General features: G+C 36.3%; 1 protein-coding gene across 1 annotated transcript; it reads left to right on the forward strand.

Annotated features, from left to right (window-relative positions):
• The first annotated feature begins 595 nt into the window (after window positions 1-595).
• LOC132127343 (LHFPL tetraspan subfamily member 6 protein-like) lies at window positions 596-26,995 on the forward strand. The gene is made up of 4 exons (XM_059539159.1): window positions 596-817; window positions 1,342-1,852; window positions 26,021-26,119; window positions 26,279-26,995. Exons 2-4 carry the CDS (start codon window positions 1,468-1,470, stop codon window positions 26,395-26,397), a joined length of 603 nt encoding a protein of 200 aa, XP_059395142.1. The 5' UTR covers window positions 596-817; window positions 1,342-1,467; the 3' UTR covers window positions 26,398-26,995.
• The last annotated feature ends 347 nt before the right edge of the window (window positions 26,996-27,342 follow it).

The raw sequence follows: 27,342 nt of genomic DNA on the forward strand, positions 1-27,342 counted from the left end.
AATAGCAATGGTGACGTTATATAAATTGATTTATCAACTGTCCCAGTGTTGACTGAGCCACGGTCTTCCCCAGTGTAAGAACTCGTGTGCACGATCTACCGATTCACTAGGGAACTGATTGAGAAGCTTTGAACGACCTCGTGAAACGATTCAATTGATCATTTTTGCTCGGAACGAAGAACTCCTCTTCCGAAGTCCCTTTACGAGACAAAAACGCCGTTTGAAGTTCGACCCGTTTGAAATGTGATTTACACTAAATTAGTTAAACGTTTGACACATTTCGGTTAACGTTAAGTTAGTCGTATTAAGCATATGTTTTATAAAAGAGAAGACCGTGCTAGCTCTTCATATCTTTTATCTTTGAAACACAAAAATAGCCTATTATAGGACACGCCAAAATTAGCTCAAATGTATTATAGTATATTACATTTATAGTATATATAAATATTTTCCTTTCTCCCACGGAGGACAGAAATGAAATTACTTTGGCTTTGACGAGGGACTTTGAGAGCGCTCGCGGCAGCCAGGCGGAGTCTTGCGTCGTCTTGGGAAACGCAGTAGCCTATATTATCAGACCAGCCCCTGGGCGGAGGATCTGGAGATTGGTGCTTGCTCTTTCCCACTCGGTTTTAGCACGCCTGGTTTAGTCCCGGGCAGAGACGTACAGTAAGTGGACTCTAGACGACGGAGTTAAAGACTTCAGAGACGCGCAACCCAGGAACGAATAGAAGCGAACAGACAGCATACACTGCATTTTGTCGTCATATATGTTCTCTAGTTTTTGACATCAAGTGGAATCGACACAGTGAACGACACAGTAAGATCTCTATCGCATGCTTCAATCAGTTTCTGACTCACTTTTGGACTTTCAACATGACAGTGCGCCATACATGTTTCCTTTTGTTTACATTCCATATGATTATTTATAGATGACTGACAATGTGTCCGCTAACTTTTCCATTTGAACAACATTAAGATATTATATACAAAAAGTGACAAACAGTTGACGTTATTATGCATTTTATGTAAACAGTAGAGTATATATTTGCTTTTTTAGTATGTATAATAAAAAATGACATGTTTTTGTCAATTTATTTATCATTAATGTGTGGCATTACACAAGTTTCACAAGTTTTCACAAGTTTCTTTCTCTCTCTCCTCTCTCTCTATTTCTCTCACTCTCTCAATGTTCACATTTGTTTCTTCAAATAGAAAATTACATGAGAAAGTGAACACCTTTCAGTTTATGCAATTTGAAGAGCTTGTCACTTCAGATTTATGTCTGAAAACCGATGTTCCACGGTTTTACTAACGCTCCCACACTTTTTACTGTTTCCTCAGGTGTAACCGAACAGGAAGATGCTGGGAGTATCTAGGCCAGTGGGCTTTGGAGCTCTGCATGCGTGCTCAACCTGAAATCAGTGTCTTATGAAAGATAAATCTGTATGAAAGTTTGAGCAGAGCGTGATGGCATCTAGTCTTACATGTGCAGGTGTGGTATGGGCCCTGTTGTCCTTCCTTTGTGCAGCCACATCTTGCATAGGCTTTTTCATGCCATACTGGCTGCTTGGGTCACAGATGGGTAAGCCGGTGTCGTTTGGAACGTTCCGCCGCTGTTCGTACCCCGTAAGGGATGAGGCCCGTGGTAGTACGGTTATGTTGGAGCAGTGTGGGCGCTATGCCTCCTTTCAGGGCATCCCGAGTCTGGAGTGGAGGATCTGCACGGTGGTGACGGGGACAGGCTGCGGACTGCTGCTCCTGGTGGCTCTCACGGCAATCATGGGATGCTGTGTTACCGATCTAATCTCTCGCACCATCGGAAGAGTGGCAGGAGGGATACAGTTTGTGGGAGGTGAGTTCAATTACATGGAGCTTGACTGGAGATTCAGTGGATGGGTAAATGGTTGGATGAATGGATGTATGGATGGCAGAATGAGTGGATAGATGGATCGAGAGATGAAAAGTGTGACAGCTAGATGAATGATTGAATGGGCAATTGTTATAGTTTTAAGTAGTGATAGATTGATACTGGCCATGCTGTTAAGCCTGATGATATTAATTTTGAGTTTTGAGTATTACCATCAAATAAAAAAATTAAATTAAATTAAACACGTTATGTTATAAAATAATCTAATATTGCCTTATATGATATAAATAATTTAATTTAATATTCTTATAAGAATAACCTTATATAGGCCCCACTCTTTACAGTAGTTAGTTTGTATTGGCATTGGTCAGCTACAAATTTTTGTTGCATTTATTGGCTGGATGAGCAGGTGGGTTGTCAGAAGGATGGATGAATGTGCTTGTAAATGCATAGTCAAGTGGATCACTGCTACTTCTCAAACACTCTTTCGTTCTGCGTCTTTCCCAGATGCAAGTACTTAGCAGCTCCTAAGCGGGAACACATGATGACAACCGCATCCTCTTAGTGAAACCTGGTGTGCTTGTTTTGACATTCTGTTGCTACGATTCATGTCATCCTGTGACAATAGGAGCCTCTTGATTTGGGCCAACACACCAAACTTACAACCTGGTGAAAATCAGTTTGAGTTTGCTTGGCAACTAAAAAGCAAATTGTAAAAAGCAAACAAGAGTTTCCTTTTATGTCCTTAGTACTGGTCAGATGGGATTGGTTTTTCAACTAGTGATTGAGCTACAGTTGTTAACACAGAAGGTCTATGATTTCATCATGTACCGATTTTGGATGGGAAGTGGACGTATTTTGGAAAATTTGGTAAAATTACAAACTAAACTAATTTAATTCAAAGGATAGTTCACTCCAAAATGAAACGTCTCATCATATTCTCACTCTCATGTCGCTCCAACATTATTTCAACAAAACACTGGAGCCCATTGACCTAGACAAGAGGTTGAGTAAAAAATGACAGAATCATACCTGATGCTCCTACTACTGGGATCTTTCTGATTAGTTTGTGATTGTACTTTCTATATTGCTACACATTCTTTTTTATATCAGATGCAATACAAGCAGTACTTTAACCACTGACTGTTATTTTACCCAGATGGCAAACTGAAGTCAGCTGAAAGGTCTAAATTCATCATGAAGGCACACCAGGCAGTGAAACGAGAAATTTAAGCTTTAGTTACGGCATTCACCAAAGGTCAAAGTAAATGAGGAGAAGCATTGTGAAAAATAATATAACATAATCAGACACATTCCTCTCCGGACATCATTCAATTTCTCCCAGGACCCCCCAAAATTTTAATTGCTCAGTAATTTATACAGAGGAATGAGGGAAAAACAGGATTGTTCAAACGTCTGCGAAGCACAAATTTACCTGACCTCCTCCGGGAAAACTAGTCCTGGCCAAATAAGCTTTTAATGGTCAAGAACGAGGACGTGCATTGCAAATCCAGGCTTGTTCTCTCTCTCTCTCTCTCTCTCTCTCTCTCTCTCTCACACACACACACACACACACACACACACACACACTCACACATTAAAAAAGACAGAGAGAGCAGGAGGTAACAGAATAAATTATCTCTTGTTACTTTTTCTTTTTCAAGATCTTTATATTTGTGAGACAGTAGCAGAGCTGCTTATGAAGCGATTGGCTTTGTAATGAGCTGTATATGAGGGTAGGAGGGCCACTCACGGGCCCTTATGACTTACATCACCCTCTCTTCTTTTGTCCTGCCTCAGAGCAGTGACTTTGCTTCATTTCAGGGAGATGGGAAATAATAGAGGTTGATTATATGTGACCTCTCTATGAGGGACCGTAGGCAACACTTCTCTTTTACATATCTCTTTCATATTCCCTCCTCCTTTGCGCTCTCTTTACTTTTCCACACACACTTTGATATGCACACCTGATTTCTTTGTGATGTTTTATTCAAGGGCAACTAAATATTTCCTGTTTGCAGTTTTTCCTTGTCCTAGAAGGCTGTCACTTTGCTTTGTTTTTATCACTTGATACAGTAAAGGCAATAGAGACTCGCTTACGGACTTACTAATTCTGGGATGGATGCCAGATGCCACATTGGTGTATCACTTCTTCAGTTTGCCCTTTTCAGGTGGGAATATTATTTGATAATAGGTCAGACTTGGGAAGTATATTGTTGTCTGTGCGTTCTGAATGAATGTTATGGTTCCTGCAGCCTATTGGATTTCTTCTCACACCCACATCTTGCTTCACAGCACCCATTGCATGTTTGCATACGTCACACACGCTCCCCTGAAAGGCAGTTGGCTCAGTCATGTGTTTCATACAGTGAATTTACCGTAGGATTTATGGGATCCATCTGGCTACTGTCAGAATCCCGGCCAATGAGAACCCGAGACCTTGAAATAAGTCTTTTTCGCTTGAGAGATCTGCCGATATGATTCAGTGGGATCTGGGTGTTTTCTCAATTACTCTTTAATGTATTCTTATCACATTAGTGAAATACTGAGGACATCCTTTCAGATCAACCTTAGCTCCTGGGAGATATTTCTCACTTTGCTGTAATGACATTGCCTGATGAGTTTGTTACAGTTTGCGAATGCAAAACTCAACTGTTTGGATTCCTCCCAAGCTTTCCTTCCCTTATGTATTGCCTTATGCCCTTATCAAAAGTCTGTTCTCTGATACTCTTTTTTTTATCTTACTCCTTTTTCTCTTTACTTTTGAGTATTCGCTGCCCTGTATGAATTGCGCAGTAGAAGATGAAAAAGAATGCATTCATTGAACCATAACTTTGCCCACTAGAGTCTGTATCACTTTTTTTGCAAATTCTGCAGTGGTTGCAGGCAAGAATCTAGTTATTCTGTGGAAAGGATTTCTATAATAAAAAGAGACGAAAGAATACACTTTTACACTATTAGTAGCTCTTAGCATTATCAAATTTAACAAAATATTCTAAAATTGAAATATAACTGATATGAGCTCAAATGCATATGTCTTATAGGACTTTCTGTGGAATCCTAGAATCCTTGTATGATTAGGCTGGTTTTGGGCTCTCTTTTTGTCTCTTAGGGAACTTTTAATAGTCAAATTGATGAGCTGGTGATTGAAGAACCATTATAAACCATCACTGCTGCATACGTATCGACTACAGTTAAAACATTTTTCGTCAGTAAATTAATATCATAGTTTCCACAAAAACTGTTTTCAACTTTTATTATAAAAATATTTTTATCTTGAGCACCAAATCAGAATATATTACATTGTATTAAATGAATGATTTCTGAAGAATCATGTGACACTGAATACTGGAGTAATGACACAGGAAATTTAAGTTTGCCATCCCAAAGCCAAATTACATTTTTAGTTTTATTAAACTAAAAAACAGTTCATTTAAATAGTAAAAATATTTCACAGTGTTACTGTTTTGTCTTGTATTTTTTGTCGAATACTTTCAGTCTTGGTGAGCATAAGACTTGTGTTTCAAAAACATTGAAAAAATCTGACAGATCTCAAAGTTTTGTGTATTCACATGTATATGTATACATTCACTTGTGAATTTCTTGTCTTCAGTTGTTCAAGTGACAGAAATAAGGCCAGTTCACGTTCAGTCAGTGCTCAGAATATCACAATTGTTCTGTGTTTTTGTGGGCCCTTCATTCCAGAGATCACGTTGTCTTACTTACATTTGGGAAATCTTATACAACCTTACCCTGAGGAGAACACAAATAAGTCAGGTGGCAACAACTGTGTGTATGCGTGTGCTTGAGTAAGCTTTGAGACGTGACAGTTCAGTAATCCATCCAGCAGCAGTTGTCTTACTGTAAGCTTTCACTTCTTGAGCTGTAAACTTTCAACGAATACCAACAGAGGGTCAATGCAGCTTGGAACAAATGTGTATGTTGTCTGTCAAAGTTTGAATTCAGAAACTACAACAATTTGGCACTTTACTTGTATCTTTAAGTCCTTAGACTGCCTATGTGTCACAATAATGATTAGCTTTTCTAAAGTTGTCCTTGACTTAATGCCTGGACACAGTGGACTGCACAACGTGCATAATTGTTGAGCTGTGAAAGTTTCCCTCTGTTAACTCAGATGTCAAATAAGTCACGTTTGGATGCTGTGTAAATCACTCTCATTTAAATCTAAATTGACAATATTGAATTAGTCACGCTGGAAAGTTTCTAATTGCAGAAACAGACGGGTTTTGAGAACTGCTAATTTGTGTATATTTGTGTGGTGAACGGAAGCGTATGCACGCTTGAGCAACATGTATTTGTGGTCGTGTGGGAACAGACCTAGCTCAAGGTGTGTACTCTGGTTTTAGCTGACCCGTGCCGACCCCTGGGCGCTTGGAAAGAGTCGGATGGAGAAATGAGAGGGCGTAGGGTGGTGTGAATGAGAAAGACAGGCAGGATCCAGCTGATGGAGACAGCTGCAGCAGCAGGAAGAGACTTACTGGCTCCAGTACTGGTGCAAATCTCTCACTATGTCACACTCTCAGTTTTTTTACTGTCTGCCCGTCTGTCTGAGAAATTCTGTTGACTCCTCGGAATGCTTGGAATGTTGCTGGAAAATAGGAGAAAAAGAGTATGAGAGTGACACACAGTGAACAGAATAGGCCAGTTCCTGTCCTTCACAGAAATCAATGAGAGTATCTATCAGATAATGTCTTGTAAATTTGACACCATTGGGTGTAGCCCATTATGATTGAGTTTCAATCCACATTTTATCCTTCCTAAATGATATGCAAGATTAGAAATCTCACAAGGCCAGTTATATTACAGCACAATAAAATGTTATTTTACATAAAGGCATTAAAGGTATTACGATTTTTTGCATTGCGATATTATTTTCATGACTATTATTAAGCATTTGTAACCCCAAATTTTCTTTGCTGTAATGAATGTATGTAATTTAAATGATCTATCTCTTAGTGTATGTAACAGATTTATCAAAGGATTCTATCATTTATTCATTTATATGATGCCTCTGTATTTCTGTAATTCTATAATTGTGATAAAAAAATCATAGAATATTATTTTACAAATAATCATAAACTACAGGTAGAAAAAGAAATTGTACAATATAGATTTATTAATTAATATATAAATTACACATTATTATAATCTGAGGATTAGTATTGTTATATTGCAGTTATGAGAATTGAGGGAAAATGTACTTAGTTGTCATGAAAATAATCTCAGGAAGCAAAAAAAAAAAGTAAATTAATTTTTAATGTGAAAAATATATTTGACATTTTTTTTACTTTGAAGTGAAATTTTGACATAGTTTTTTTATACTAATGCATCTAAAATTATATTATATAATTATATATAGTAAATTAAATTCCAGCATATTCTTAAAAGATGTACTAGTGTGCATCAATGCATGTTGAAATAACAAGCTATGTTATGAAAGATGAGATGTTGTTATTTATTACCTTTCAACTAAGAAAATGGCGTAATGAAAGAATGAAAGACAGAAACTCCCACAACAGTTTTTTAAATGTATTAAATTAAACATTAAGCTAAAATATGTTTTAAAGTAATGAATATACCTACTGAAATAACAATTTGATATCAAGGTGCAGTTTCATGACATGAAATGTCTCAATACTGGTATGTGTTTTCTCATCACAGAGTGCAGATTTTTAATACATATTTTACACTTTGGGAAATAAAAATGGGCCATTAAACAAGATGTGCAATAACAGCTCTCTTTAGGAGCCATTTAGGAGACTTGCCATTCTCCATTTTCTCTTGTTATTTGACCCACACACAAAATTTAAGGCATATTTAGGAGAGATTGTATCCTCAAAGCAGACTTTTAAATTCCAGAGAAAGCAACGTGAGAGCAGGAAAGGCACTATCAGCTGGCCAATCTCAACTTTTATAAAGAAACGCTCACCCCACATGGAAAAAACCTATATAAACATATATGTTTCAATATAGGTTTTGATATATGCTTTTAATATATGTGACATATATAAAATTGACCAGTTTCCTATATTATATGTACATATATGTACATATAAAATTATTACGATATTTATAATTTATATGCACGCATATATTTACACATATATGTACACATATATATGGCATATATGCAGCATATATGTGCATATACACTGAATATAGGTTTCATATATGTGTATATATCCACATATAGGTTTTTTCCATGTGGGACGGTTTACAATAAATTATTCCTACGTGACTTCATAAGGAAATGACTCAAAACCTTTCCAACAGGCTGCAATATCGCCACCTTTGACAAATCTACATAACAGCCATAAGGATATTTAGGTCATGGCTACAACTGGTGTTTGCATATGTTTACATTTTTGTAAGAAAAGTGGTGTGCAACATGACTTCATTTTCAACTCAACAAAATTTTAGCCTTTGCTTAGCACTAGTCTGGAACGATTTGCTCACTTATTGTAGGTGAAGGAAAAAATTTTATGCAAAGGATTTTTGGGTTCGGGATAAAAGGAATTGTGACACTAAAATGTCGGTTTCAAAAACAAAAAATGTTAAATACGAACACAAATTTTGAGTAGTATTAATGTTCAGTAATTTTGTCATAAAGATTACTTCATAAAATATATACTGTGTCACTAATGAGACTGTGCTCTAGTCTTTGGTTGGGATGATGAGACTCCGAATGAGTTTGCTATGGTGTGTCGAATATAAAGAGATTTGTGTTCCCATTGTTTTGAATGTCGTTGTGGGTGTGCGTGGCCTGATAAACCAGAGAGAGTCAGGCGAACACGTGCTGGAAGGAGATCCTTCATTCATGAATTATTCATTAAAACTTAACTGGCTAAAAAAAAAACTGTCTTCAAATCCAGTATGATATTTTGGCTTTGAGGCACATATCTTGAAACCAGCTCACATAATTGAGAAAGGCAGTGATTCACAAGAGAGCGTGGATGTGCAAATCCTCAGATGCTCAGAATAGCATATGTGAGCGTGTGGGTGTGTGCAGCTCATGAAAGAGCGTCCGGATTCTTTTTCATATTTGCCCGTATACCATGTCTTCTCGAACAGCATCTAGCACTCCTTTCTCTGTCATCATCCAACAAAACTATCAGCAAATTGAGACATAGGCCGTTTACTTTTGTTAAAGGGGTAGCTGACCCAATGTTTACACTTCTTCGTATTGTTTCAAAGCCCCATGACTTTCTGTCTTCCACAGAACACAAAAGAAGTCATTTTGAAGGATTTTTATTTTCCAGTCCATTTCATTCAATGGGAACTGGGGGTTTCATGCTTCAAAATGGTGTAAAGTGGGATAAGTAGTACACACCACTTCAAACAAATATCGACTGAAATCTTAGTCATTATTTACTCATAATCATTACTTCCAGTGAGCTGTTAACCACTTTGACTAGATCAGTGAGTTAGCTCAGATCAGTCTGATTCATGAACAGATGGTTCTGTTTTATAAAATGGATAAAAAATCCATCAAAAATAAACTGGAAAGAGTCAATGTTGCTGAAATTTTAAATCAATACAAAAAAATACCTACCCCAATCTTACATACATAATTTTTGTTTGACCCCACTGACACTTAATGTTTCATAGATCAAATATTACAGGTTGTACTGGTTTGGAATGACCTAAGAGTAACTATATGATGACAGAATATTTGTTTTGGGGGAACTATCGCTTTAATTTCTTATCGCAATGGTTTTTCTTATCCAGAAGGGCATGAGCTAGATGATATTAACTTTTGGCAAAGCACGCGCACGCTTGAACAAAGCCAACTTTCTATGGATAAGTGAACAAAGGAGCCTCTGTGTTCAAGAACTTTGAGAGGTTCCATTGCGAACTTGGCTCAGTCCACTTCCAGCGCTGCGTGGTCCCTCTCCGGCTCCCTCCCTCAGATTGGAATGCAGGTCTGCATTCTCCTCGGGGCAATCATGCTGGAATGTTCCAGGCTTCCAGATGGTCCTCTAAGGTCCACGACTGTGGCAGCAGAGACATTCTTTGGCTACAGTAAAAGAGGAAATATGGTTTTCTCTCCTAGCTCAGAGACCGATCCAACAGTGTGGCAGAGGGAGATTTTTTTGAGGATAAAGCAGAAGAGAAGAAAGGTTTGGATTCACACAGATGGCACAGGCACATTTGAAAGAAGCTCAGTAGAGAAGAGTTTTCATCTCTTCAAGTCTCATGCAACCAGAAGGTGGTATCTCAGAGGCACCATTAGAGCTTTGAGGATTTTTTTCAGTCTGTTTACTGCTTTCTTGAGTTTGAATATGTATTTTTTTTTCTGCAACAGCCTGTTTCTTTTTTAGCCTGCTGCATTTGCCGTCAAAGCCAACGTAAGGAAAATTATGTTGCTTACCTTCATGACTTTCTTTCTTCTATAGATCATAGAACAAGAACAGAGATCGAAGAATGTGCTGCTCTGGAAAAAAAGGACACAGAAGCACCAAAACATATCACAAATCTTATCACTTATTCACTATATATTGCAAGTCCTCCAAAGCCATATGCTTCATTTGATGACCAAAATTAAAAAATAAGACTTGATCTCCTACCTTAGAGGCATGTTAATCTTGAGAAAGTTGTCAAACCATGCAAAATTTTGCCAAAGAACAAAATGTTGGATTTGTAGGAAATGTAGGACGTTACAAACTTGACTAATGTAATCTTAAATTGCAAACATATTGTGTTCTTCTAAACAGCATTACTAATTAATTTGCTGAGTCACAAACTTACATTGTGAAGTTTTCCACAGTCTCATTTTATAAGGAACAGGCTTTTGGAATAATAATGCATTTATGTTCATAAAAACCTTCCCAGCTTTTGTTGGCTGTTATGACGCTAAATTAATTCATGAGCTTAGTTTGGGACACAGCAGTGGCCTTTTTCCTCCGTGTCCTTTTCTCTCGCAATTTCATTCGTTCCTCACTCTCTGGCTGATTGAAATAAGAATTATGGTCCATGTAAGTCTGTGGTGGTCTGTAACGGCATGTGGCTTTACATCATGTGCACGAGGCTGATAGCAGCGGCTGGCCAGCCACTTGAGCTGAGCTCAGGACTGTCAATCACGTCTAGGGATTGAATGCCAAGGTTAATGATGGAGCTCAGTGCGGACACTTCGGTCTGCACACATTGGCAATATAATTGCCATTGGCTAGTAAAATTTTTTGTTTACTCGCCAGACTGATATGCTATTTTACACACACACACACACACATATGATTCCAATCAGCTTATCTTTGTAAAATGGCACAGCTTCTTAAATCTTAGCTTCCTAATCAGTCAGTCAAGCATTACATTATGGTATTAAACACTATTTAATGATATAACTTTAGTGATTAGAACCTAAAATTGATAACCATGTATGAATGCATATTTGTCATTTTGGGTTTCTGTAAAAAAAAAAATGGTAATAGATCATATTATTAAAAGATAATACTACTACTAATTCTACTACCATACTAACAATATACAATGCACTATGGATTGATGAGCTGCTGGGTTCATGAATATTAATCACATTGTCTGCGTTCGGTAGAACTGATTTGCTGAAATCAAAACAAGGATGGTAATAGATCAGCACCATCCAATGAAATTGCCATTTGCGCTTTAGTTGCATATGTGAGTGATTTACTCGCAATGTAGAGGGTTGTTTTGCCGGGTTGCCGTGAATACCTTTAAATTGACACTGGTTTTACTCAAATGAAACGGTAAAATACTTGTGAAGTGACTCAGAACAGTTCTGGTGATGTTGTTTATGTATTTATGTCCTCATTGAGATGGCAGATGCTGAAATTACTGCAAGCATCACGCGCTTCAGACAATGTAGCACGTCTCTGCCATTCATTCATTCACACAGAGATTCGCAGAATATGCAGGATTAATATTTCAACCAACTTTTGCGGCTTAACATTTACAGATACTGGTCCATAAGGAGATTTGATTTGATTAATTTATGCTAACTTTGATAAACTCCATGACTGTCCATATTACAATGTAAGTTTCTTTATCATGACTGGATTTTGAGATTCTGTCTACGTTTTCTGCTTCGCGGAAATCATAGCGCTGTATGCGTCAAGAACCGGGTTGACCAGGGATATTTACACACTTTATTTTTGTGTAAATATCCCTTTAATGTTCCTTGTTGGCCTATTTCAGATGTTAAACCTAAAGACGTTCCCTGGCTGGGGTCAATATGAACAAAAGGGTCATCTGGAGACCATTAACCCTTTATTGCTTTCTCACACGTCACTATAATGGAATTTTAGTCAGGCTCTGTGTGTATTTTGGTCAAAAAAAATTTGAGAAGAGCAAGTCAGAAGATGTTTTTCAGAGGGACACATGCCTCTGTGTTCAAACAAAAATCTATTTAGGTAAGCTTTGTTTTGTTAGTGGTGCAAGGACCCTCTAAATTAGCACTCTAGGTTTTTCTTCAAATTTACTTTACCATTTTATTTTACAGGTCCCTTTTGTGTCCATGCTTTGCTGGCGTATTTTCATGTCGACTTTAACAAACAGCAGCCGATTCATCACAAAAGCTGCCAAAAAAAGCCTGTCATCCATGGAAAATTCCATCTGTAACAGCAGGTCCGAGTCTGTGCAGGTCTTTCTCTGTTTTCACACTGTTGGGTTTTGATAAGACAGGACAGCACTTCCTGGCAATGAGCCTTGATTGGACTGCACATAAACATCCACCTGCCCACCCACATATAGACACAACAGGGCGTCAGAATTTTTAGAAATGGACATAATTGCAATGAAGAGTTCCAGATTGTAAGTATGTGAGTTTTGGAACATTCTATCTTTGTTCTGACCATTTGACTTGGCAACCCAGAAGTCAACAATGACATGACGGGCTTTGGCAGCACTAACCCTTCATCCCTGGCAGGCCACTTCACAGATAGCGCTCTGGTAATTGAGATGTAATTTGCCCAGTGCAGTTATATATAGATTCAAAAGTGCTTGGTGGAGAAAGTCAGATGAGGAGAAGACAAGCTTCTTTATGTGCTAGAACTTCCTCCTTTAGTGGTTTACCAACGTTTTATGCCTGAAGCACTTATTTTCTTTACTATGGACAAATGGATATATTTGTCATGCATTACAGTGATTTTACTCCCTTAACTGGGGTAAAATCTATGTATGCCTCAATTGGAAGATGCCACACTGATAAATTATTTGCAATATTAATACAAAATGAATAGACAACATAATTGTGTTCTAACACGCTGATGCAGTCTCTTGCACTTGTTTTTTTTTTTTTTTTTTGGCAAGGTTTATGACAGAAGGCTTCATGTTGTTGCAGGCTGCAGACCTCCTGTGCATGATTTAAAAGCTACTGATTTTCCATTTTGTAAGTGTGCTTAAATTATATTGTTAGAAAGTAAATGCAAAGCACATCTCACTTAAGTTTTCCTTCAACCTCAGGAACTGATATTGGATTTGAATCGCTGCGAAAGACAGACTGCTTTAGTAATGTAATACTTACATTGATTTCTTTAGGCAAGAAGTAGGAGACAGAGAGGAGTCAGAAGTGTGGAGAATAATCAGAAAAACAATGTTCTTCAGTGTGAAACCAGGGCTAGTGGTTTAACGTGATATTCTTAGATGTTCTTTTTTGTACCTTGTGATTGACTTATGTCTACACTGGCTTTGGGTTTATGAGTCAACCCACTGAAACTGTAACAAATTTAGATGCATTTTTATGGAAACTGGACAGTCATAGTAATATTGTTTTCCATTGTGATTTATTATAAAATGTAATTTGATGTCAGAGCTTGATTTGTCAACAATTACTGCTATTCTTTAGTGTCACATACTCTTTCAGAAATCATTCTTATATGCCATTTTGATTCTTAAGAAACATTTCTTATTATCAGTGTTGAAAACGTTTTTAGGATTCTTTGACGAAAGTTCAACAGAACTGCAGTTATTTAAAATGGAAATATTTTGTAACAATATGAATATCTTTATTGTCACTTTTAATCATTTTAGCATATCCTTGCTGAATAAAAATATTACTGCCACAAGATTGTTTTACGATAATTTTATTCTTCCAAAATGGAGCTCAAAAGTACTTGTTGGTCTATTTGTCAGGTGTACTAAATGCATGCACTAAATGAAAAATTTTGAACAACTTGCATCACAAGCAGTATTTAACTTTCCCTCTTTGCCAGTTGCTTGAGAGTCTATTTTACTGCAGCTTTACAGCACGTTGTATCTCACTAGGAAATAAAAAGAGTCGCGGTCACCTTCACAAGCTGAATAAAAGGACACAATATTGATCATGACGGGACGCAGATCAATAGGAAGATAATCACTCTTGACCCCAGTGCCCTTGTGACCTGTAAGAGGTCATGCATTCTTCTTTGTGCTGATAAAATGCTTAGAGATGTAGTGAAAAGCGATTTTGTTTGTTTGATTTATTTTGTGTGTTCTTGAGGAGGGAAGGCAGCATATTCTCGGGGGACGACAAGAAGTCATTGTCTGTTCTTTGAACTCCTAGTACAGCTGTCACAGCATAATGTGACAGCATAGTATGGCAGCGTAGGACGACCTGTGATGGACGATTTTACTTGCACACACGACACACACCAATTCTTCACATGAGCAGTGGACTATAAACCTGAGATTTAATTTCCTAGTTGGCAGTCCTACCGTGATTTGCAACCAAGGTTTTCTGACAGTATAAGCGTGTGCATTTCACATCTTTAGTGGTGCTAACTAATCCCTAATTTGTGCTTAAGAATATTACTTTAAATATTGCTGCTTAAAAAGTATGTATATATATATATATATATATATATATATATATGAATAATTATTTTATTCATAAATTTATTTTATTTCATTTTATCTTACCAATAAGTAACCAGCCAGGACACCCTGCAAAGTGCTGAAAACCAACCAGATCACCTTCGAATAGTGGCCTCAGATAAAAATCTAGTTAATTATTTATTATGAAGATCATTATCCTTCAGAATAACTTGTGACACTCCCCTACCACCAGATACCTCATTTTAATATTGTCTCTTTCCTTTAAATATTCATTTTCTTTTCCCCTTTCATTCTGTTTGTCTCATCAATCTTTGGTGTATTTTTGAAGTCCATGTTTTCATCTTCTTTAAAGTTTCTGAGTCTGTTTATTTTACTGTAGCTATGCATGTTGTCATTTTCTGCAAAAAAAAAAAAAAAAAAAAAATTCACTGTTTTATATCACTGTTTTATAAGCCAAGGCCAAAATGCACCCAATGCAGCCTTTATTGCTATGTACTTTTTCTACTTCTTTTATTATTATTATTATTATTATTATTATGGCAGAATATCAAACCTTGAATATTCTCTTTCTCACAGGAGAAAGAGAAAGCGAAATTGTATTGGGGTATCTTGATATCCATCCCACTGTAATCCATTTCCTATGAGCTTAACTGGGATTTTCTTTCTCACGTCCGAGCTGATGATGACTCTACTTGTGATGCATGTCTCTTAGGCAGTGACCTTGAATTCTCTTTTTCTCTCCTTTTAGAAGGTAACCGATTCTGATGAAGTGTAAATTATTTTTCCCCTTTCTAATGCGGGACCTCACTTCACACTGGCATTTTTCATTGAGATGATGCTGGGAGTGATATTTCACATCTTTACATGTTTTCCATAATTTCTTTGATGCCATTCATTCCCGTCTGTTTTTTTACCCTTCAGATTCCCGCTCCACTGCTCTTCAATGATCAAAGTGCATTTTCTCTTTTAAATCACATCTTGAAAGGGAGAAAAATATTTAAATGATACAGACTTCTTATACATGACAGAAACCTTACATGTGAGCTATTAAAAATTCAATATTAACAAAGTAAAAGGCGGGAAACATTTAAAGTAGTGCTTTTAAAATTAGCTTGTTAACGCAAGTGATTAATTTTTTCTGTTTAATGCATTCAAATTATTTAAGGCATGGGCGGAGCCTATAGGGTTGGCCACCCTACTCATAACTGCTACATCTGTCTCTTTTTTTCTTGATAAGAAGTACATTTATTCAGTCGCAGAAAGACTGACAACGGGAGAAGTTTCAGATACGCACTCCACTTCACTTCAGCACCAGGCGTGAGCCAAACGAGTGCGAATACAGTATTGCACGCTGTATCTTGTACCAGTTCATATCAAATTGCGAAAGAAACTACATGTATGCAATGTCATGGTCAGTTAAGCCATTAAGTTACCAAAAAGGCGATTAAAGCTGCTGTAAAATTAATACACCTGATTCAACTTGTCAGATCATTAGTAGAGACTTCAAGACCTGAAGGGTCAGAAAAGGTAAAGAGAGTTGAGAGAAAATACTATGTGTGTCAGATCTGCGTCACATTCAGCAGCGGCAGCTCTTATAGAAATAGCAGCCAGAACAACCTAATAACCAGCTGCTGTGATTCTGTTCATCAAGAATTAAAGGATTAATCTGTATTTAGATTAGAATTTAGTGTTTCTAAATTCAATTGCTGTATATTTCTACTGAGGGACACATGTAGCCTAGCTCAATACGACATTTATTTTAATGGGTTTATGTGAAGATTGCTTTAAGTTCGCTTAAATTAGAAGTTATTTTTTAAAGTCTAATAAATGTTAAAATTGATAGCTCTGAATTATAATGTAATGTTGAATGGCTAAAGTCAATGGTTAAATATTTGGGGGAATTTTTTAAAATCAGTATTAGTTGGTATCAGTGAAAATATGCATATTAAATATTTACTGTCTTAATGTTGTTTTTACATTAATTTGGAGATTGAATGTGAAATTATTGCAATATAAAAGTATATTTAAAAACTGTAATGTTATATAGGATGAATCACAATTAATCATGATAAAAATGCGTGATTAATTAGTAATTTTTTTTTATTGATTGACCGCACTCATTTAATGTATACTGAATTTGATTTGAATTTAATGTTGAATAAAAAATTTTTAAGGGGGATAGTTCACCCAAAAATAAAGATTCTGTCATTAATTACTCATCCTCAGTCATGTTGTTCGAAACCCTTTCTTTTGTTCTTGATGACTTTTGTTCATCTTCGAAACACATATTAAGCTATATAAAATTTTCTTTATTTGCGTTCTGAAAATGAATGAAGGTCTTACAGGTTTGGAATGATATGATAAGTAATTGATGAGAGAATGACAATTTTTGGGTGAACTATCCCTTTAAAATCCCATCTTGATATAGAGATAGCTATAAGTAAGCAATTTGTTGGTGGATTTCCCAGCAAAAAGTGTCAACTATGTGGCAAATTCAAAACATTTCTTTGTTTGAGCAGCACAACCTTCCCAACAACAGCAACATTGGCTCAACCAATGACATGAGTTTGGGGCAGAGCTATATGTTTGGCATAGCGGCAGATGAAACCTGTTTGGAAACAGTCCAGATATTTTTTTATTTTTGTTTGCTGTTAGATAAGTGGCACCTGTTAAAATTAGTTTATTAGTTCATCAACTAATTTTTTCAACTCATTCTGTAAAATCCAAGGGGTTTAAAATATCTTTTATGTTTCAGAGACGAACAATACAGGTTTTTAGCGACATGAAGGTGAAATCATGCCAGAATTTATTTTTGGGTGAACTCCACCTTAAACATACAAACTTTAGGGAAGTTATTAACAGCTCTTACTTGAAATATGTCTCACATACGCTCTTAGTCACCTGATATTTGATGAGACACTTTTAGAGCTGCTTCTAGAACAATGGAACACTGTTCTTTTTCCCAGAACCTTTCGAGTGTTATTTTAGCATCTGGTATGGATAGAAATCGTCGGTCTTTTGGGAAGGTTCCTCCCATCGGTTCTTTTTCTCAGTTCTCTCCTGCTGATTCCTGGATGACATCGTCTCCTCTATGTGGGAATGTACTGTGTTATAACTGCATCCAGATGTTTCCATTGTTGACTTCAACCAAACTCAATAAACCTCTCCTTCTCTCTAGGGTTAAAAAGAAAAGCAAAACTCAACATCTGCTGGAACGTTATGTTGAAACTAGTGAAATCATTAGGGTGTTGAAAGAAAGGCTCTAGAAGTACTTCGGATCATAACCTGTTTTTGAAAGACTTTTTTTTTTATCTCAAAACACCCAGTCAGGTTGTGGGTTGGGACAACAATGCCTTAGTTTTCCCTATTTAATCCTCAATCCCATTCAAGAGCTTGTAGGTGGTCTGGGAAAGTCCTTGAGAAAGTTCTTGGTCAATGGTGTGGAATAGAAATGTTGCATCGTTCTCAAGGGGCCTTAATTTCAGATTCAAGTTGGCTTTGATGGTCTGTGTGGGTATGCCCTTCTACCATATGCTGCCGTAATGGAGCCATCCGCGATCAGATCTTCCAACCAAGATGTCACGCACTGATGTTAATGAGAGGGAGAATGCATGAACATGGATGGTCATATGAACCCTTCAGGGCACCATTTTCATAAGTGTCTCATTTAGATGAGGCTCCCACTTTATATTAAGTGGCCTTAAATACAATGTACTTGCATCAAAAACCAAGTACACTGTACTTATTTTGTATTGCAAAACACTTCTGCTGCTATTGAGGTGGGATATGGGTAAGGTTGGGAACAGGTTTGGTGGTATGAGTGTAAGGGATGGGTCAACAATGTAACTATAAATGTTATTACAGAAACTAATTACAGATGTAATGACATGCCGGTATTTAAAAAAAAAATATATATATATAAGTACAATGTAAAAAACATGTATGTATGTTGTAAGTGCATTGTATCTAATGATTCATTAATTTGAATGTAAGTATATAGTAGTTAAGGCCACCTAATATAAAGTGGGACATAGATGGGTGACATTAAAGCCAAGAACCGTCTCTGTTTCAGGGCTGTCTGTTTCTTTAATCAGGAAGAGTTGTTATGGGGCACCAAATTATATTTTTGCTGGCAAAATAAATTTAAACAATGTTATTTCAGCCCTTTTTATTTGGTCAGTAAAGGGATAGCGTGCCATGCAGAAATTAATAGTCATCATTTACTCACTTGTATGTCATTCAAAACCTGTATGACTGACTTTCTCCTGTGCAACATGAAAGAATATTATATTTTTTAAATAATGTCTTTATGTTTTTTGTCCATGCAATGAACGTTGTACTCAAGGCAAAATGCAAAAACAGTTGTGTTCCTCAGTAGGCTCTGCTGATTGAAATGGCATGCAGTCTTGAGCCTCATCATCACCCCTCAGAAGTGCTTGCTCATGAGAACATAAGTAGACATTGTCTAAACTCACAGACCTCACATTACACATTGGTCAAGGCCTTTCATCTTTGACCTGACGCTTCCTACTGAGAGAGACAACAGTAGCACTGGTAATTGTCATGCTGTTTTTGCAGCTGATTAGCTGGAAAACTATATATATATATATATATATATATATATATATATATATATATATATATATATATATATATATATATATATAATTGTGTATTTATATAATAATATTCTTTAAATAATAATAATAATTATTATTATTATTATCATTATTATACTTTAAAGGTTCTTATAATTATGAAATAGACTTTAAAATGGGATTTTCTGTGTTTTCTCCAGGTTCTGTTAATGCCTATGGCCCAGTCTTAGAAAGGGTCATGAAAATTAATGTGGTGATAGAAAATGGCAAGCGACTACAAATCTGCAGACCCTAATTTCCATATTTCTTTGATGTGATATCCTCTCTTCTCAGTTAAGACAGAGAGAATAAGATGACTGATTGCATTGGAGCTGAAAGTGGAATTTTTTGAGACTGTTGTCGGCTTTAAGGCTAAGAGATACGTCTTATCGGTGTGTGCTGGAGTGTTTACTGAATCCATACGTGACTGGTCCCCCCGCGTTCCAGACTATGGAAGCATATGGGTAGCAATATTCAATTTAGAATGTAATATGCAAAATGACAATGCAATATTTAAAATGGCAATGCATTTCTGTATTTACATTTACATTTTCCAATACATTTGTGCAACGTTTGGTGCAAAATGAAAATGAAAATTAAATTACAAAATTTTCATTTGCCATTTCATCCACCAGTTTTAATATAATTTTAACGCTTTATAAGTTGCAAAATGAAAATGAAAATGTATTACAGAAATGATTAGATATGTATAACATGTTCAAGCAAAAACTGTGGCAAAATTATCATTTAAATGCTATTTTTCTTAAATGCATTAACACTCACAGTCAAGACACTTCGATTGCATTTTCATTCAGTGTCCCGCAATAAATGTAGCAAAATTCAATGTGCACAATGAAAATGCATTCCGAGCCGATCACGTGTCTGCCCCCTCCCGCCATATCAATCACTGCGTGAACAAGGCGGGGCTTGCAGAAGGTCTGAGACTCAAATCTCAAGAAGAGGATTCAAGTGAGAGAACATGGACAAGACAGTTGGTCCGTGTACGTTTTGATCATTTCGGTTTATGGCTTCAATATTTCATTCGCACTTGTGGGCGGCGCTGAAGTGCTCCTTTCATCTGATTGGTCGAATTGCTCCACCTTCAACTCTGTCTTTTCATTCTTTCAGGCAGAATAAGAGTCAGTGCAAGTGAAGCACTGTAATGTCTGAAACCGCTCACTGTTAATTAGCATAATATTTGAACCCAATTATGCTGGCCACATAATTCGTGCTGCTGCGACTTGCAAGAGACCCCGTTAAACTATTTCTAGGTTATAGTATTGTATAAATATTGTCCCACTGATAAAAACAGTGCAAATAGTTCTGTCTCCTTGGATAACAGTGAAGTGGAAATAAATGTAGTTAAATTTATGAAATAAAATTAAATAGGATTTTTTGGGAAGGTAAGTCTGGCCAGTTATACAGCAACACGAGTCAGACGAGTCTGAAGATCTGAGCTGAATTTGGTGAAACATTAAAGTTCTAGTCTGTGTCAATTACTCTCATAATAATAATAATAATGTTACCCGTATTTTTCGGTATAAGTTGCATCAGTCCAAAAATACGTCATGACGAGGAAAAAAACATGTAAGACGCATTTATTCAGAACCAAGAGAAAACATTATCGTCTACAGCCGCGAGAGGGCGCTCTGGGGTAGGCTACAGGAGCACTGATCAGCATAGAGCTAATTTTACTATTTTTATTTCAGAAATGTAACAATATTAATTTTTACAATTATTTATTAATGTCACACAGACATACCTAGTGCCTTATGACTTAAAAGATGAGAGTGGTAAATGTTACAGACATGGAACTGTTCAGTCTATTATTGATTTTTTTTTTCACTTCACTTTTTTCCAAAGAGACAGAACTATTTGCACTGTATTTATCAGTGGGACAATATTCATACAATACTACAACCTAGAAATAATTTGCAGGTCTCAGCAGCACGAATTATGTGCCCAGCTACATCTGATTCAAATATTATGCTAATTAACAGTGAGTGGTGGTTTCAGACATTACAGTGTCACACTTGCACTGACTCTTATTCTGCCTGAAAGAATGAAAAGACCGAGTTGAAGGTGGAGCGATTCGACCAATCAGATGAAAGGAGCGTTTCAGCTCCGCCCACAAGTGCGAATGAAATATTAAAGCCATAAACTGAAATGATCAAAACGTACACGGACCAACTGTCTTGTCCATGTTCTCTCACTTGAATCCTCTTCTTGAGATTTGAGTCTCAGACCTTCTGCAAGCCCCGCCTTGTTCACGCAGTGATTGATATGGCGGGAGGGGGCGGACACGTGATCGGCTTGGAATGCATTTTCAGTGTGCACATTGAATTTTGCTACATTCATTGCGGGACACTGAATGAAAATGCAATCGAAGTGTCTTGACTGTGAGTGTTAATGCATTTAAGAAAAATAGCATTTAAATGATAATTTTGCCACAGTTTTTGCTTGAACATGTTATACATATCTAATCATTTCTGTAATACATTTTCATTTTCATTTTGCAACTTATAAAGCGTTAAAATTAGTATTCATTTTACATATTAAAACTGGTGTATGAAATGGCAAATTAAAAGTATGTAATTTAATTTTCATTTTCATTTTGCACCAAACATTGCACCAATGTATTGGAAAATGTAAATGTAAATACAGAAATGCATTTTCATTTTACATATTGCATTGTCATTTTGCATATTACATCCCAAATTGAATTATGCTACCCATACGCTTCCATACCAGACAGCAGATCTTTTGGATTGTAAGTGAAATGTGAAGTTTAAGTCATTCCTTTCAGATTATGCAAGCTCTTGGAGGCTGCAACTGCAATGCTGTCCCTTCCTCCACAGTGTGGTTTCTGTTTTTTTTTTTTCTGGTGAAAAACACTTCAGATACTGTATGAAGGCGTTATCTGTGCACTCACTGAAGAGAGCTTGCGTAAGTAGCAATCAGAGGTGTTGCTCTTTGTAATAAGACAGTCGTCTTAGCTGTCCTGTCTCCACTGAAGACTGTGTCTTGGCGCTCTCATTTCCTGCAGTGTTGTCAGGCTGTGTGAGCCCTGTACTGTTGACAGTAGACCATCTGCTGCATTACACAATAATCTCATCTCTAGAAAACAACCAATTCCATTGTTTTCCCCTTTCAGGGGTTGAAGCCCCTCGTCTTTTTTAACAAGCCTTCAAATTATTTTTAGATTGGTTATACTGTCAGTTATCTGTGTATATTTTATGCTTACGGTTTTTATTTTTATTTTTTATAGCTTTTTTAATTCTTTATCAGTTACTAAATAAAGTTAGGATTTTCCAAACAAAATATGGATCCATGGTGAGATATTTAGAAATGCAGAAGTTTAGAAATTCATTAAAAATAATATTATTATTATTAATATTAGTCTTTTTATTCAATATCTTCCTATTATTTATTTTATTTATTGTTTTCTAAAACTTTGTACAATTATTCATCAGTTATTAAATTAAAACATTTTTTAATAAAAATGCACTAAATGTTTAGGATTTTATTAGAAATTATAAATGTAAAAAAAATAACATTATTTTTATTATTTCTAATAAATGTACCAATTCTTCATCATTTACTAAATTCAAATCTGTATTTTCTTCAAATAGAAAAACTAATGGTAATCCACTTGATATAAACCTTCTCATTCCATTGCAAGGTTCTGGAATCGCAAGTATTGGCAAAGCATGTGACATGAGAGTGAGAAGATTGAAGTTGATTGAGTTGTTTTTGTGGCCTGATTGAAAATTCAGACCTTGACATTTTTCATGCAGGGAGAGAATTGTGTTTAGATGAGGGTTTAAAACAGGATTATGGGTTTCAGGTTAGAGCTTGATCTCTATATGTGAGCAACATGAGAATCCTTAGAGACTAAATGCTTATAAGTAACGCCTCCTATGCTGGATTGTGTCCTCCCATGCCTCTCTCTCAAACATACTTTTCTGTTTCACATTGATGCTGCATACAAATATGTATCAGCTGCACACAATGCCCTTTTCGTCCTGTTACTGAAACTCATATGGAGTAAACACACACATCTCATGAGATCATTATCTAATGAGTCAAACTTTCCGTTGTTTTCTTCACTTTGTTCCTTAGATTCATTTTTCCAAGTCAAAGCAAAATTCCTTTTGGGTTCCTTACATTCTGAGCTCTAGTGCAGCTCAATCTGTTTCCACATGACCACCATTTATTTCCGTTCCCGTTATATAAATTACTCATATGCACAACTCCTAGCAGTCAGCTTTTATAGAGCATGCAATTTCATGCACATGTGCATATTCGGTTTTTATTTCTCATGTATATTTATTTTGTAGTGTACACCACCTAGTGCTTTTTTTCATGCATATTTATTTTTTAGTGTAGGCCTTCAAGTGCAAATTAGTTTTGTTGTGCATTCTATGTAGTATATACTACATCAGTGAATATTTTGTATGATTTAGTGTATAGTTGTGTAGTAAGTTTTCTGTAGTTTCTCTGTAGTGAGTGCTCCCTAGTGCATACTAGTTTTGTTGTACACTCTACATTTAGTGCATACTTGGTTTGTATAGTGCATAGTGTCTAGTTCATTCTAGTTGTGTAGTAAATTTTTTAAGGGAATTATACCTAGTGCAGTTTTTAGTCTATACTGTTTTGTTGATGAAGTGAAAACTGGTTTTCCAGAGCATATTTTTTTATTATAGTGCACACACTTTGACTAGCATGCAATTTAGTTAGTATATGCTGACTATACACTATGCGCTACATACAGTTTATGAACTTTCCCTATGCTGGTGGTACTATGACTTTGAAAACGCAGTGCCGCATTCTACCAGAATCACATTGCAAGCCACAGAGATACTTTTGTCAGAGTGGGAGTGTGCAGCACTTTGTCCCTCAGGTTCACTTTATCACTGTCAATTTTTTCATACCTTTTCAGTGACGAAAGGCCCACCTCATTTCACAGCACTGCAATGGTCCATTTTTGTCTTGGTCAAGGAGAACTGCTGTACTCGCAACTTTACAAACCTCGCCATATGTGCTCGACCACACGCCAGCGTGAAAGTAGTATGGCTGCAATCTGCAGAAGTTAATTTCTGCATAAGTCTGCATTCTTTTCACACTCTCACATACACATAATAACTAGCCCAATATCAACTTATAGATTACTCATAACTTCTCTGATTGCTTCTGAGAAACAAAAGTAGAAGCACTAAAAGCTTATTTCCTTTCCCTCTGTATTCCTTTGCAGTTTTGAACTCTGAAGTAGAATGTAATTTTTGCAAGTGCCTGATGCAATGTAATGGATTTTCAGGCCTGCTTGAATGGATAGCGGTAACAGGAGGCAGTTGAAGAATTTTAAAGTCAAAGACAAGTTTTGAAAGTTCTGACAAGGAGCAAGTCCTACAGAACTGGGATACTAATGCTAGAATCTAGGCTTTTTTATATCAAAGAACGTCTGAGGCATCAAAGTCTAAGTACAAATGAAAGCAAATCATTCCAAAAATAGTGGGCAGCAGTGTAGGAGTGTTCTTTGTGTTCAGTTCTCTGTCCTCTCATTATCTCAGACAACAACTAGTCGGCACAGACAACTTGAGAAGATCACACACCCATCATTTGTAACCAGACACAAAGAGAGCCAAACATTACATGACATGCATAGGTATGCACACAGCATGGTTGCACTAGCTGCTAAATATGTTTCATCAAGTCTCTTATGCTCACCAAGGCTGCTCTTATTTCATTTAAAATACAGTAACAACAGTGATATTGTAAACTAATTAAAAAATTAAAAGGTTCCAAATTAAAAGAACTGTTTTCTGTAATGTAAATCTTTTATGACATTATTAATGTTTTTACTGTCAATTTAATGTGTCCTTGCTGAATTTCTTTAGTACTTATTTCATAATATCGAATGGTAGTGGGAAAAAAAACTTGAAAACATTTAAATAAAAATAAAAAAATTAATAAACAATAAAAAAATCACGATATTGCTGTTTTCACAGTATTTCTGATCAAAAGCAGTTTTTTCTTTTTAAAAAAATAGATATATTATTCCAAACTTTTGACCAGTGTGTGTGTGTGTATAATATATATACACAGACACACTGACACTTGAAACCATAATGCATCATCAGGGTTGATGAAGGCACATGCAGGTCATTTTTTATTAGGAAATATTCTGGTAAGAATTCTGAGCTCGCTGGAGAGGAGGAGCCATGATTGAAACTGGTATATGTTTCTGGTGGGAATTGCATGCCTGTTTATTTTTGCTGAATTGCTAAGAACATAAAAGGGAAAATATGAAAGAATTCCCTAGAAGCTCGTTTATAAATAAGCTGCTTGCTGCATTTATTATCATATTTTCATAGCTGTTTGGATCTTGAGTCCAGATGAAAACAAGATTTGTGTTTTATCGTCTCTGTGGAGGTGTGTGTTTGTGTTCGCGTGTGATAGAGTATCTGTGTCAAACAGAAAAAAATGAGCTAATGATCCTGCATTGTTTGCAGTAAAACAAATAATAGCTTTTCAGACCAATGACAAAATGCATGAAGCACTGTTTTTCATGGCTGTCACCTATTTTTCAAGAGATATCATGCTCTCCTCCTCACACAGCGGGAAACTATGTGAGCTCTTAGTCATGTTATAAAGTTCTTCTTCTTGTTTACTTTTAAGTCTGTTTGTATTCACAGTGTTTTCTCTGCAGGGCTGCTGATCGGATCGGGATGTGCACTGTACCCTTTAGGATGGGACAGTGAAGAGGTCAGACAGACTTGCGGCAACAGCTCTGACCAGTTCAATCTTGGTACGTTGGGATATAGACAAGTTCAGATTTTTACATTCACCATTTAAATATACAATATTATTAAAAAGTCATATTTATGATCTATTGTGGCACACATTATATATTGTGTGAGCAGAACCAATTTTGAGTATTACATGATGAGGTTGATGTTTCTTTCAGGTTCTTGTGAGATCGGATGGGCTTATTACTGCACCGGGGCTGGAGCTGTGGTGGCCATGCTGTTGTGCACGTGGATGGCATGTTTCGCAGGGAAGAAACAGAAACACTACCCTTACTAAACATGTAGAAGAAAAAAACAGTAGAGGAAACCATAAACACACATATATGGGCATGACTTTCATTCTTCAGTTCAGAGAGCTTCTACATCCAGTGCACTTCCCATACGCATTTCATAAATCAAGGAGACATGACTGAATGATGACCTTTCGGTCGCAGTTCCCACTTGAGATTTTTCCTACGACTGATCTTTGACCTGTATTGGGATCTTTTGCATTTAAAGTGGTGCCAGTATCATTAAAAAGGAATATATGTTAGACGACCTATTGACTTTTGAGTTTTTGTGTTCAGAAGAAACCTACTGTGGTACTATCACTTATATGTTGCTTTTTTTTATCGTGTTTGTGTAAGTACAGTATTCTCTGTAGTTTAAGTTGTTGTGTTTTGGTATATTGTGTTATTATAATAGTCTATTCTATGTTATGCATTTCATTAATGTCCTGTTATTGCATTACATATATCCGCTGCAATAATATAGATCACAGTATATTGTGTCTGATATGGTCTTTGTTTGGCATTTACAACTTTTATATAACATATGCGTAAATGTCCATTATATTTCACTGCATTTGTAAATAAATACTGTCATTTAAAAACTCATATTTGTTGACGATATTATATATGAACATTTATATTTAAAGGATTGCGTTTTCAAAATGTTCATTTTGAGGGTGTTTATTAGTGCATTTGTTTTTCGTAATGCCTTTTATTGAAATGCTCTAACAGAAACTCCATAAACTTCATTTCTGATCTGCATGATCTGTGTATTTTTAACCTGCGTGTATCTTTCTCTTTTGGAATGATGGATTGCCTGGTGTTAATTTCTGACAGGGTGATGCAGTGCTGAAGTATCCGCCACTGGAATGTGAAACTGCAGGGATCCACGCTGTGGGAAGGTGTAAAGGCTGATCAGAAGTTATTGACGATCTGCTGTTCCCATTTAGCTC

The sequence above is a fragment of the Carassius carassius genome, chromosome 45 (assembly GCF_963082965.1).
Source record: "Carassius carassius chromosome 45, fCarCar2.1, whole genome shotgun sequence".
In the NCBI taxonomy this organism is placed as follows: domain Eukaryota; kingdom Metazoa; phylum Chordata; class Actinopteri; order Cypriniformes; family Cyprinidae; genus Carassius; species Carassius carassius.